Consider the following 12,478-nt stretch of genomic DNA (forward strand, 5'->3'; position numbering starts at 1 on the left):
TCTTCTGAACATCCTACAAACCCTAAATGGCAGCAATGAGAACCAAATCACCACGAGAGCTCCACGTGGGACACAGTGGAACAACACCGAGCAGACGCTGCTCCTGTAGCGTTGAGTCTCTGCTCCAAAGCTGTAATCACAGCACATGGGTTTGAACATGGAGCCCACCATGATGTTCTACAAACCGTTGTCTTAGCGCTAACCTACAGAACACGCTCAACAAAACCGCTAATAATAACAATTGACACAGATCATCCTGTTCAAAAGTTTACACCCCCCTGGCTCGTAACGCACCCTGTTGCCTTGTGGAGCGTCAGTGAATGTTCGCACCTTTTGTAATAGTTGTGTTCGAGTCCCTCAGTGGTCTTCAGTGTGAAAGATGGATCTCAACATATCATATGTTTGAATATGCAGAAGATGCCGGAAAAGCAAAGAATGTGCAGGACCTGGAGGATTTTTCATGAAGAACATGAACAACTCTCACGTCCAGGTAACGACGCACAGTATTAAGAATCGGTGTCATTGTGTCTTGTGGACTAAATGTAAGACATCGGTTATGTGAAATAGCTTATTCTCCATATATTATAGTATTTTCTCTCCAGAGTACAGCGGATAATGTCCCTTAGTCTGTATTAATGCACTTGAGTAGCTCTCCATATACATTACAGAATTTTAACAGAGTCCGTTAGATGTTTCTGGGCAGGTGGATCTCGCACGAAAGAAGATCTGGAATGAAACATCACTGAACGCGAGTTGATTTGGTGTAACAGATCATTTAATGCATTTCAACCAAAATGAAACGATAAAACATTTCCACATCAATCACCTGAATAAATTATTAATAAGGACAAATAAATATTTCAAAAATGATCCGAATTCAAAGCAACCGGAACAGACGTGATCGGGACCAATAACTTACAGAATCACGTTTGCACGGCAGCTCAGAAATATCAAAAATAAAATGGAAATATTATTTGGTAAATATGCACCTAGTATACGTCATGAGGCATGTGCCGCTAATCGCTCCTACACCTTATCACGAGGTTCGAAACACACACACGATAACGTGACTGTGAACAGTTCAGGAGGAGAAAGAGTCGACGTGGGCAACGTCCTTCACCGTCGTGTTTCGTCCTGGTGGATGAATTTGAAGGAGCGGCGCGGAGAAAGAAATCCCAGAATTCCGTTCACCGGACGAGGGTGAAGATGAGACGTGGGAAAAGACTCGGTGGCTCAGGCGTGATGGAACGGCGCTTTCATGTCAAACGTTCTACAATATGTGTGCGCATTAGACGCGATTATATCATATCTAGTGTGTACGTGTCTTTAAATGAAACCCTATATAACATGGACGTGAGCAGCTCAGCGAACATTTCATTCATAAACAAACAAAGTCCAAACGTAAATATGGCACTGGTATAACGAAGCCAATGGCCACCTGATCAGGTATATAAAAAGTCTCTTGTGTAAAGTCTATAGGTAAAAAATAAGCAGGATTTGTGTAAAAGCTAGTTCTCAGGCGGCAGTTTCGCGTATCGCCCCCTCCAGTCTTTTGGGATAAACGTCTCTCCTCTCGCTCAGTCTAACGCCGGGTTTATGGCTCTGACGCTCGTCCGTGCGCGCTCTGGTGGAGTAGTTCACCGCCTGCGGACACAACACAGCGCTCACTGTTAATACTGGACTCGCAACAACACATCATACGATAAACTCTGAGTTCGTTAAAGCAACTGTATGGAGATGGACTTACCCGCTTATTTACACGCTGTGATGGACCGACTCGCAATGCACCACTGAATGAAGGCATGCATGAAGGAAAGGACGAATCCAAACTAAAATCCACGAAAATAAAACAAATTCCATGGAAATGAAATGAGGGTTGAGCGCATGGGGGGGGCGGCATGGGTTGGGCGGAGGGGTGATGGGGTTCAGTTCAATGATTTGTCCGAACACCACAATCCTTAAGATAGCTTTATAAACTCTAATAATGCCTCATAAAGAGCAATAAAGCAGACTTTAGATCCTTTAAGGGTTCTCCAGCTGTCCTTCAGAGAAAATCCTCCGACAGATTCCTTATTCGAGTAGAATCTGTTAAAGAGGTGAAGAACCCTTAGTTACTTATTCAATGATCCCTGAAATAACACTTCTTTTAAAGAGCGTACGGTCATTAATTCCTCGAAGATGATGATGATGATGATGATGCTGCTGCTGTATAACTGGGTATTTTTCTTGCAGCCATTCTCTAATCTTGATTTTCTTAACCTGGCAGACAATTTTATATTTTAAACGTGGCTTAAATGGCTATTAACCCTCCTATTATGTTACGGGTCAATCTGACCAGTTTCCACATTTGAGACGTCTGAAACCCCGGCTAATCTCTCCTTTTCTCTTTGAAATTCTTTCACTTTTCCTCATTTAGGGTCATGAACTTATATGCAAATATTTCTTCCTATTGTGGTCTCGGACAAGCCGTAATAAAGGTCGACTGTTTCAAGCTCTTCTTTGTGTGTATTTAAACTCTGGAAGTCATTTTGACCCATAATATTATGGCTGTAACTTTTTCCCCCCCAAACATAATCAGAGCGTTAGATAGTCTTCCTGGGGTTTTTGTGTTTGGAGAATCCCAGTGAAAACAAGCACTGGGGGTTGATCAGATTTGAACATATGATCTATTTTAAACATGTGTTATTAACCTGACATTTAGATTTGCATGTGTCTTAGACAAAATCTTCTCGCCTCCTACAGCCTTATCAAAGAGCCAAACTTCATAAATATCTGGACACTGTGCGTAACTTATACTTATCTGTAGTCTGCTGTTAACTAAATGGATTTGGGATGTTTATATAAAGTTATACGCTTTGTAAACCAGCCCTGGGTGTTAGAAAGGCACGAGATATATATATACGGGATGCAAATACAGAAAGAAAGAAAGAAAATAAATAAACATGCAAACAAATACGTGATTACTTTTGTAATAGAACAGGCCACAAGTTGCAACAAACTGCTGTAATGAAGCCAGTAATCTGGGAGAGCAAGCAGAATGAACTGAGGCCGATGCTGTGTGAGATAAAAGGAGTGAAATGTGGAAAAAGTGAAAAAAGAAAAGTGTGAAAAGGGGAGAGAGAGAGAGAGAGAGAGAGAGAGAGAGAGAGAGAGAGAGAGAGAGAGAGAGAGAGAGCTCACCTGTCCTGGAATGAAAGACTTGGGGACAGGGTGCACAGGGAGAGTTTGTGATGGCAGAGTGTGAGTGGGTTCAAGTCGAGGTTCACTCGACCTCACACACCAGCCCTACAGGTGGTGTGTACAGACAGAGAGAGAGAGAGAGAGAGAGAGAGAGAGAGAGAGAGAGAGAGAGAGAGAGAGAGAGAGATTCACTCATTCATTCGTGTTCAATAAGAGTGTTATTATTCTGGTCAGGGTGGTAGTGGAGCTGAAGTCTATCCTGGAAATACTAAGCACGAGGCTGAATATTTCCTTGGATGAGACGCCAGTACGTCGCAGTGCACCATGCACACACACACACACACACACACACACACACACACACACACACCTAGGGGTAATTTATTGCAGCCAATCCAGCTACCTACATGTTTTTAAGTGTCGGGACGAAACCGAAACCCTGAGGGAACCCACACAGACAAGGGAGCAGAACATGATATCCAATATTCTGTGTCACTGTAGCTCGCTGTTCTGTCACATAACCTTCAATTATTGTTATAATTATTAGAATTCTTGGGTAATTATGTGATAAACATTGTATTTGTTCCTATGAGAATCATGATGTAGGAAATGGTATAAAGGCTAAGATTACGTTAGGATTCTAATGTGCAGTGAAGCTGATTGGTGTGACACACACTCACACACACACACTCACACACACACACACACACACACACACACACGTTAATCTGGAACTGTTTAAACTGTGAAAAGTTGATAGAAAATCCCACAACATTAAATGCAATTCTGTAAACACTTCAGGCTGCAGTATGAAGGATCATTACGGTGATGATTATAATAACGTGTGACCTTGTGGGGGTGCAGGGTGAAGTTGGGGTGCAGGATTTCTCCCACGTCCACGTGACTGTCGTGTTCCAGTTCATACATGTTGTACGATGGGTTTCCGATCTCCACGTTCAGGCCTCCGTTAGCCATCGGCTGCCTCTGAACACGCTTCCCCCTGAACACACGGCATAAACAACTCACGAAACACACACACACCACTGCGTTAAATACACGACGCACAACAGAACATACGCCTGTGGAACGTGACAAAAATACAAGCCCACATCCCGATGCGCCTTAGACAGAACGTTTAATAATCATCACGCCGTGCTCGGATTCTCCATTCTGATTGGTCGGAAGGTGCGCGTTGTGTTTGTATAACAGCGTGTCTCGGACCATAGTTCCGGCTGTAACATGAACGGCAGGTTTATATTAACTCCTCCATATATTAACAGCTTTATATTAGCTCGTTCACGTGGACTCGTACAGCTGACCCGCCTCTTAATCCAAAACTTTCATTAAAAATTTTATTAAAACCTGTAATCTTTGATGTGATGAAGTTTTTTGTTTTTTTTTTGTTAGCAGACGTTTATGTAACATTTATGGAAGGATTCATCAATTTATTTATTTAGCGCGAGAAAGAAAGCGTGGTGAAGGACGACTGTAACGTATCGCTGCTATAACGTAAGTGAACACAGGAACTGGACTCGCCTCTCGGACGTTCCACTACAGCAAATCTAACTCTAAACCCTTAAAATAGGCCACGTGTCATTCTTTCATAAATGAAACGTTAGAATCGTCGGCAAGTGGGACAGCACACTCCAGCCCGCGCTGTTTTAGGAAAATAATCCACTTCAGAAGACAGGTCTAACAGAGCAGCAGGTGAGGGAGCGGTTTATCTCAGACGCACGCTGCGTTATTTTGTGTGTGTAGTTTATTCGTTGTTGGTGTTTTAAACTCTGACCTTTGGTGCCGTTTACAGATGAAGAGGCCCACTGTTATTGTGGCAACGATTAACACCAGCAGAACCAGAGGGACAATGATGCCGATGCTCCCTGACACACACACACACACACACACACACACACACACACACACAGGAGAAAAAGTTAAAAACTTGGACATCAGACATCATCAGACGTCCTCCTGAGGCATAATAAAAGATGATGTGATAAAGGAGGCCAGGAACGAGAGTGTGTTATAAATTGTGAGGCGTTCATCGTGTTGAGCGTCTAACAGAATAGAACTGTTCCATGGTGTGTGTGTGTGTGTGTGTGTGTGTGTGTGTGGGTGTGTGTGGGTGTGGGTGTTTACAGCCAGAACATAAATTTCAGCATGACATATTGTGGTTAGATCAAACTGTTAGACAGTGGCGCTGGACATAACGGCGCTCATCACTCGAGGCGATATCACGCAAGAACATGCGCTTAAGCTTAAGATCGGAATCGAGTGTAACTGAGACACGCCCCTGTTTTAGACAAGCTCCGCCCCACGTGTGTAACTCTCACGTAACTTCTGGATATCGCTTCAGTCTGTAGTTACGCCTGAACTGTGAGTATTGAATATCTTCATAAAGCCAGTGTTGCTGGTCAGTGGTGTAGCTGCACACAGGATCTTTCACTACAATTAATTTCTCCAGGATAAATGAAGCTGTAAGTTCGGAATATTCTCACGCTACAGACAGTCTCTCAGCTCATTACTCAGTAAACTGCCGTCTCTGCCACAGACCGCTCGCTCCTTCACTAGATTGATATCGATTTTGCTCGTTGCTCAGAAGCTACTTTCTTACTGTTCAGGACTCCTGTTTCAGTTTACTGAGACGTAGTCCATGATGATTAAAGTGCTGGGTCAGGGGATAATCCCTCGCTGATGACTTGGTGATAGACACGTGGACAGTTTTAAGGTTACTGCAGAAAAGCTCTCTCTCTCTCTCTCTCTCGCTCTCTCTCTCGCTCTCTCTGTACTGCTGTTAAATATCACTCTCCTCCTAAATATCAGAAAGCCCTGCTGCTGATTTAAGCGTGGTCATTGCTGCATCTCTGGATCCTACTGCTGGAAATGTCAAGCTGAAATGTCAACTGTCCTGCAAAAACATCCAACAGCAGGACAGCTAGGGGTCAGTGAGGGGTCAGTGAGGGGCGAGTAGGGTGGAGACAGACATTACAGTATAATAAAGACAATAAAGACATGGAGAACAGCACTACAATAATATAATATAATACACTGAGGAAAAATGGATGGTGGGATGAAGGAGTGGATAGAGGGATGGATGGATCAGTGGAGGTGGGGATGGACTGCTGAATGGGTGGGTGGGAGTATGGATGAATGAATGGATTGATTGATGGGTGGATGGATAGATGGACAGGTGGGTGGATGGAAGCGTGGGTAGGAGGATGGATGGATGGATGAGTGAGTGGATATGTGTGTGTGTGTGTGTGTGTGTGTGTGTGTGAGAGATCAGACACTCACTCCCACTGACGATGTCGCTCCTGCTGTTGTTGGTTGTAGGTTTCTCACACTGAGTGCCGGTCCAGTTCACTGAGCACCTGAAAACACAAACCACACCCACTTTCTCACCTGAGTACTGAAACTCAAAACCACGCCCACTTTAACATGATACAAGCCATGTAATCAAAGCCTCTTCACATTCTTAAAAAAACCCCAAAACCTCATACACCTGCAACCCACATGAATATCAATACGCAACCCAGCTGAAAGCGAGTCACGCTGACTCCACGCCCACGTCACCCACAGAAACCAAAACCTACAACGACAAAAACCCCAAAGTCTTCCAGAAGTGCCGAGGTCCGGACCTCAGCGTACTCACAGCTAGTTATGGACATGCGTTGAAGAGGAGAAACATGTTCGATGCATGAATTGGTTTGGCATTCAGCATACACACACACACACACACACACTGAGCGAGTGAAGTCAGTGTGAAATCACTCAGTCCACCTGGAACAATCTCTCACACTGGGGTGAGTGGGCACTTACTCTCACTGCAGCAGGGAGAAACAGGAAGTGCCGCGTGACAGAGAGTGGCTCAGGATGCGAACGCGACACTCGATTTTCCTCAAAATGTCACGCATTGATGCCTTATTTTTCTGCTTTAGCACACCTGCTTCATCTCATCAAACCCTTCACCAAACCGAGCGCACTACAGAGAGCAGACATTCAGCGCGCTTCACTCTCAAGTGATTATGACCGTGTCCTACTTCCTGAGAAGGCCACGCCCTCCACACTGCGGGTCCTGCACGGTGAAGGGACGGAAAGCGCCAGCACTTTGTAGTCCACTTCAAGGTCGGTTTTCAAAGCCTAAGTGTTTTACTGTCTGCGATAAACACGTGATCAGAGCAGTGCAGAAAGAAAGAAAGCCCTCCATGCTGCCAGCAGTTCCAGCCACTCAGCTGGAACCTCGCTGCAGAACATCATCACGAGCAGCTCACGAAATCCACATGCTGTTAATATCCACAGCCTGAACCTGCATCCTGTCACTCTGTTACAGTCAAATAATAACCGATGGAATAACGAGCGATCGTTCCAAAGCCGATTTTCCTTAACCGGCACGTCCCCGGCGTGTTCTATTCCCTTTATACCACAGCAACTTACAATTTCTAACAGAGCTCGCACTTTATCTTTTCCGATACAACAGACCTTGAGTAGCACCTCATACCCATCCCATATTGTTTCCTTTAAAAATGTTTTTTGTGAAAGCTTACAAAGCTTACTCACATATAGTGTAAAGTATAACGATGATAAAATCAATCCTAACAACAACAACAATAAAACAGTCGAGTCTCTATTATAAGTCTATATAATATATTAATATAATTCTACAAGTCTCTCATATATTTTCAGCTGCAAACATACATTTATTTTTTCAAATCCCTATTCCAATCTTTGCCAATCCACCATTATTTTTTATCCATTTATAGTTACATCTCCCTACAGCATGTTATAGCAGCTATAAACCGTCATTCCCTCAGCAGTCTGTCTTTTCTCTCTCTCTCTCTCTCTCTCTCCACGTTAATAAAAGGTGGGAATGACAGCAAACTCCTCGGGCTTCAAGCCATTTTTTCATTATCTGTAGACGCTGAGGAAAAAACAAACATTTTCACAGCTGCTGATGTTAATTCCTTTTGTCCGGTCGATCATTTTATTCATCAGCTCGTGGTCTCATAAGCGAAACCTTTTTACCCCCCCAAAGCGTGTCTCGTATCGTGTATCATGCTTACTTGCCAAAAAACAAACAAACAAACAAACCTGGTAATAAACTTTTCAAGATGCCGAGAACTGATGTCCTGCTCTGAAAATATTGGGAAGCTCGTGGTGAGAAAAGTGTACAATAAGTATCACAAATTACACGAAGGTGTAATTTAAACCATGATTTCACCTTTAGCACTAAACTGGTGTGTGATGGGAAAAGCAGCTAAGGTTTTCCGAATGCCAGAACCTCTGTTCTGCTGCGCAGTGGGTACAAGCCCTATTTTGGACAAAGCTGTATTTTTCTGAGAAGTCCTATAGCCTATAATTGTGTTTGTCAGCCAGCAGTGATATATAACTGTGTGAAAAGCATGGTGGAAACACAGAGCTGTCTCGCCGATAATGTACCGCACTGAAAGTTCAGTCCATTAGCCCGACGTCCGCGTTGAGCAGACGGCACAAAAGCACATCCTACAACTTTCGGATTTTCTCCTTGAGGCGGTAAATGACATTTAAAAGTGAAAAGCTGCTTTTATGAGACGCAGAACCTTGAAAATATAAAGAACGCACACATCAGCGAGGAGGCTTTCATTTAACACAGGACACATGCAGGGCGTATCGAGGGATTCGAGCGCTCTCCGCGTCTTCTGACTATAAAACCGACAAGACTGAAAACGCAGCAGAGAAAAAGAGACCGCGTACAAAAGAAAAAAGAAACGAGAAATAAATAAATAAATAAATAAATGGGAGCTTTGATGGGATTAGATGAACCTGAGAGAAAAGCTCGTATTGTGAATATGCTAATCATGGCAGGTCCTTTGCTGTCTCTCCACCTTTTCATTAACGCCTTTTAACCTTTGCCAAACAAGCGCCGGTCATCTGCATACGAATGGAAACGGTCTCATTCCTGAAAACCCTTGGTTTAATGGAGAGCAAGGAGGAGAAATGACAGAATATTAATGTGAAGAGACAAAAAAAAAAACCCCGCAGCATCAGGTGTGTGAGTGTGGTCTGCTGAATGAGTGAAGCTCATGGAGGGTAAAAGATGAATGGAACTGTAGAGAGGCAGGAACAAACCGATGCATTCTTTAATAATGTTCAAGTGACGATAGAAAATACAACTCTGTATATGGGAAGAGTCTGAATGGTTTAATATATGAGAGACGAAGAGGAAACAAGATGAGGATTCAGAAAAAGAGAGCACTGTTTTAGGGAAGGAGAGTGTCCATCAGCTCCCTCATTGTCCTCACACACACATACACACACACACACACACACACGCCTACACATCTTCATGCGAAATCAATTTAGGGCTGAATGATTATTCTCTCTCTCTCTCTCTCTCTCTCTCTCTCTCTCTGTGCTTTTCTGTGGCTTAGTCATGATTCACACTGCATTCCAGTCAGAACGAGGTTCCCTAGGTAGGCAGCATGCTTGGGTACCATTAGTGCACTTCTGAGATAAGAGTCTGTCCCATTCACCAGGCAGCTGCTCACTGCACCAGAGTTGTTTACTAATGTAAGTGAATCAGTCATTGAGTCATTTCTGAATACAAGTTAATCACCCGAGGTGTCATTCTGATTCAAAACGAATCAATTTGAGGAGTCATTTACAATTGTAAATTATTTGCTCAAGAAATATCTCAATCGAATATTCAAATATAAAAGAGTCGTTTATGAATATTTATGAATACAAGTGACTCGCTTGAGGAGTTGTGTTGTATATAACTCGGAATCATTTATGAACAAGTTATTTACTCAAAGAGTCATTTATAAATGTAGGTTAATCAGTAAAGCGATCATTTACTGTACAAATGCATACAAAAGTGAATCACTCAAGGGGTTGTTTACCAATGGAAGTGAATTGTTCAGAGAGATGTCTGTGAATGGAAGTTAATCATTTGAAGAGCCATTCACAAACGAAGCTAATCACCTGAGGAGCTGTTCATACACAAGTTAAATCACACAAGGAATTGTTTATGAATGCAAGTGAATCAGTGAAGGAGTTGTTTGTGAATGTAATCTAATCATTAGAGCAATTGTTTACGAATGTAACATAATCACTTAAAGAATTTGTTTTGAATGTAGGCTAATCACTTGAGGAATCGATTATGAATGAAAACTAATCACTTCTGGAACATTTATGAATCCAAGGGAATCAATTCAGGAGTTGTTTATAAATGATAAATGTGTGTTAATCATTCGAGGACTTGTTCACAAAGGTAACTTAAACACGAGGAGTTTTTATTAGAAATGCAAGTCAATTAATCAAGGAGTCATTTACAAGTGTAAGCGAATCACCCAGGGACTCATTTACAAGTGTAAGCGAATCACCCAGGGAGTCATTTACAAGTGTAAGCAAATCACCCAGGGAGTCATTTACAAGTATAAGCGAATCACCCAGGGAGTCATTTACAAGTTTAAGCGAATCACCCAGGGAGTCATTTACAAACATAAGTGCGTTCAATGCCAGAAGTTAAATTTACCGGGTAATCTAACTCTGCATCACAGCTTATGTAAAGAACGTATGTAGGTTAGCGACCTGGCTGTGTTGTGGCGTGAACACTTGAACACGAGTTGTGTTGAGAGGCAGTAAAATAGCTGCACTAGTTGGGGATCTGTCCTCGGGTAACCTGACGACCAAAAATCCTGTATAATGACACTGAAGAACCTCATCACGTCATTCAACAAGGCCATTTTTTACATTTCTGTCCAATGTCAAAGGAGGCTGATCAGAATGGGACGCGACTGATGTGTGCATTCCGTGTGTGTTTATTATATTGTGCTGTCAGTGACTGACAGAAAGACAGACGGACAGACTCACTGGCAGAAGGGTAGAGACGTCTCGGAGTCGAGGTGACAGGTTCCTCCATTATAGCAATAACCGTCACACACATGACAGCTGGACGCAATCTTTCCACTAGTGCAGCTGCAGACACACACACACACACACACACACACACACACACATATATATATAAACATTATATGAACAATTATTTCATATGTACTCTATGAACATGTAGAACAATATAACTTGAAAATCACATACATGCACACACTAAATATAATTAGATAAACATGTAGTATTTGAGCAGGTGAGTGTTAATGAGTGTGTATAATGTTAGTGTTAATGATAATACTACATATAGCATGAACATCAGCAGTAGCTACAGTGTACGTGTTCATATCACACGCGCATACACACAAACACACTATATATATATACATATATACATATATATATAACTGATATTACAGGGTATGACAATCATGTTCTAGGTCCTACATAATGACAAACATATAGAATGCTAATTTGTATTCAGCCACAGATAAAGAGCAACTCCTGTAAAGTGAACTATTAAAAATAAATTATTACGCTGTGATATCTTCAGGACACATCGTTTATTTTATATTCAATTAGAAAAATATCAATCATCCAGGTTCTTGTGAAGTAGAGTAGCACAGTAAGGTGGAACCATGTATAAAAGCCCACACACACACACACACACACACACACACACAGAGGTGTACACACTTGCAGAAGACGTCTCCGGTGGCGTTGTGTATGAAACACGGTGCGTCCCTGCAGTGGACACAGCGGTCTGTCTCACACCTCACACCTTCATAACGCTCCGGACACACACACTCCACACGGCCTGCGCTCATCACAGAACACGCCTTCCAGTTCACACAGTAATGCTGACAGATATCTGCACAACACACACACACACACACACACACACACACACACAGAATGTAATAAATATGTAATACTGTGTGTAATAAAAGGGTACTAGGCATGTATTAAAGATTAAGGTATTATATAGTTAATATTATTATATGTGTATTGCAGTAAGTTATAAATGTATAAGTATTTTAATTCGGTTTATTAGTGTGTAATAAATGTATATGTATTACAATCTGGATTAAACGTTATACCATGTAATAAATATGTAATACCTGACCATTAACGTGTGTAATAAAAGATTGTGTATAGAAAATACATATTATAATGTGCATTAAATGCTTATATTGCGAATAAATAACAATAATAATAACAATAACAACAACAATAATAGTAATAATAACAACCAATTAATGTGCAGTTTATTATAAATATATTTCAATGTTTATTAAAATTTTGAGAACCTGCTGCAGGGAGGGAGACAGAGAGACAGACAGGCAGGGATACAGAGAGACAGACAGGCAGGGAGGGAGACCGAGAGACAGACAGGCAGGGAGCGAGGGAGACAGACAGGGAGGGAGGG

The 12,478-nt window shown here is 42.2% G+C and overlaps 1 protein-coding gene across 1 annotated transcript in view; it reads right to left on the bottom strand.

Moving 5' to 3' along the window:
- Positions 1–752: 752 nt before the first annotated feature.
- Positions 753–12,478, bottom strand: part of LOC128602607 (low-density lipoprotein receptor-related protein 1B-like) — a 45,330-nt gene continuing 33,604 nt past the window's right edge. The window contains exons 31-38 of the mRNA XM_053616495.1: positions 11,746–11,920; positions 11,032–11,136; positions 6,475–6,551; positions 4,970–5,060; positions 4,030–4,180; positions 3,181–3,285; positions 1,748–1,829; positions 753–1,644 (exon numbers count right to left, since the gene is read on the bottom strand). Coding sequence (XP_053472470.1) covers positions 1,752–1,829; positions 3,181–3,285; positions 4,030–4,180; positions 4,970–5,060; positions 6,475–6,551; positions 11,032–11,136; positions 11,746–11,920 — 782 coding nt within the window. The 3' untranslated portion in view covers positions 753–1,644; positions 1,748–1,751. The remainder of the gene's footprint in view (positions 1,645–1,747; positions 1,830–3,180; positions 3,286–4,029; positions 4,181–4,969; positions 5,061–6,474; positions 6,552–11,031; positions 11,137–11,745; positions 11,921–12,478) is intronic.

Source organism: Ictalurus furcatus, chromosome 27 (assembly GCF_023375685.1).
Source record: "Ictalurus furcatus strain D&B chromosome 27, Billie_1.0, whole genome shotgun sequence".
In the NCBI taxonomy this organism is placed as follows: Eukaryota; Metazoa; Chordata; class Actinopteri; order Siluriformes; family Ictaluridae; genus Ictalurus; species Ictalurus furcatus.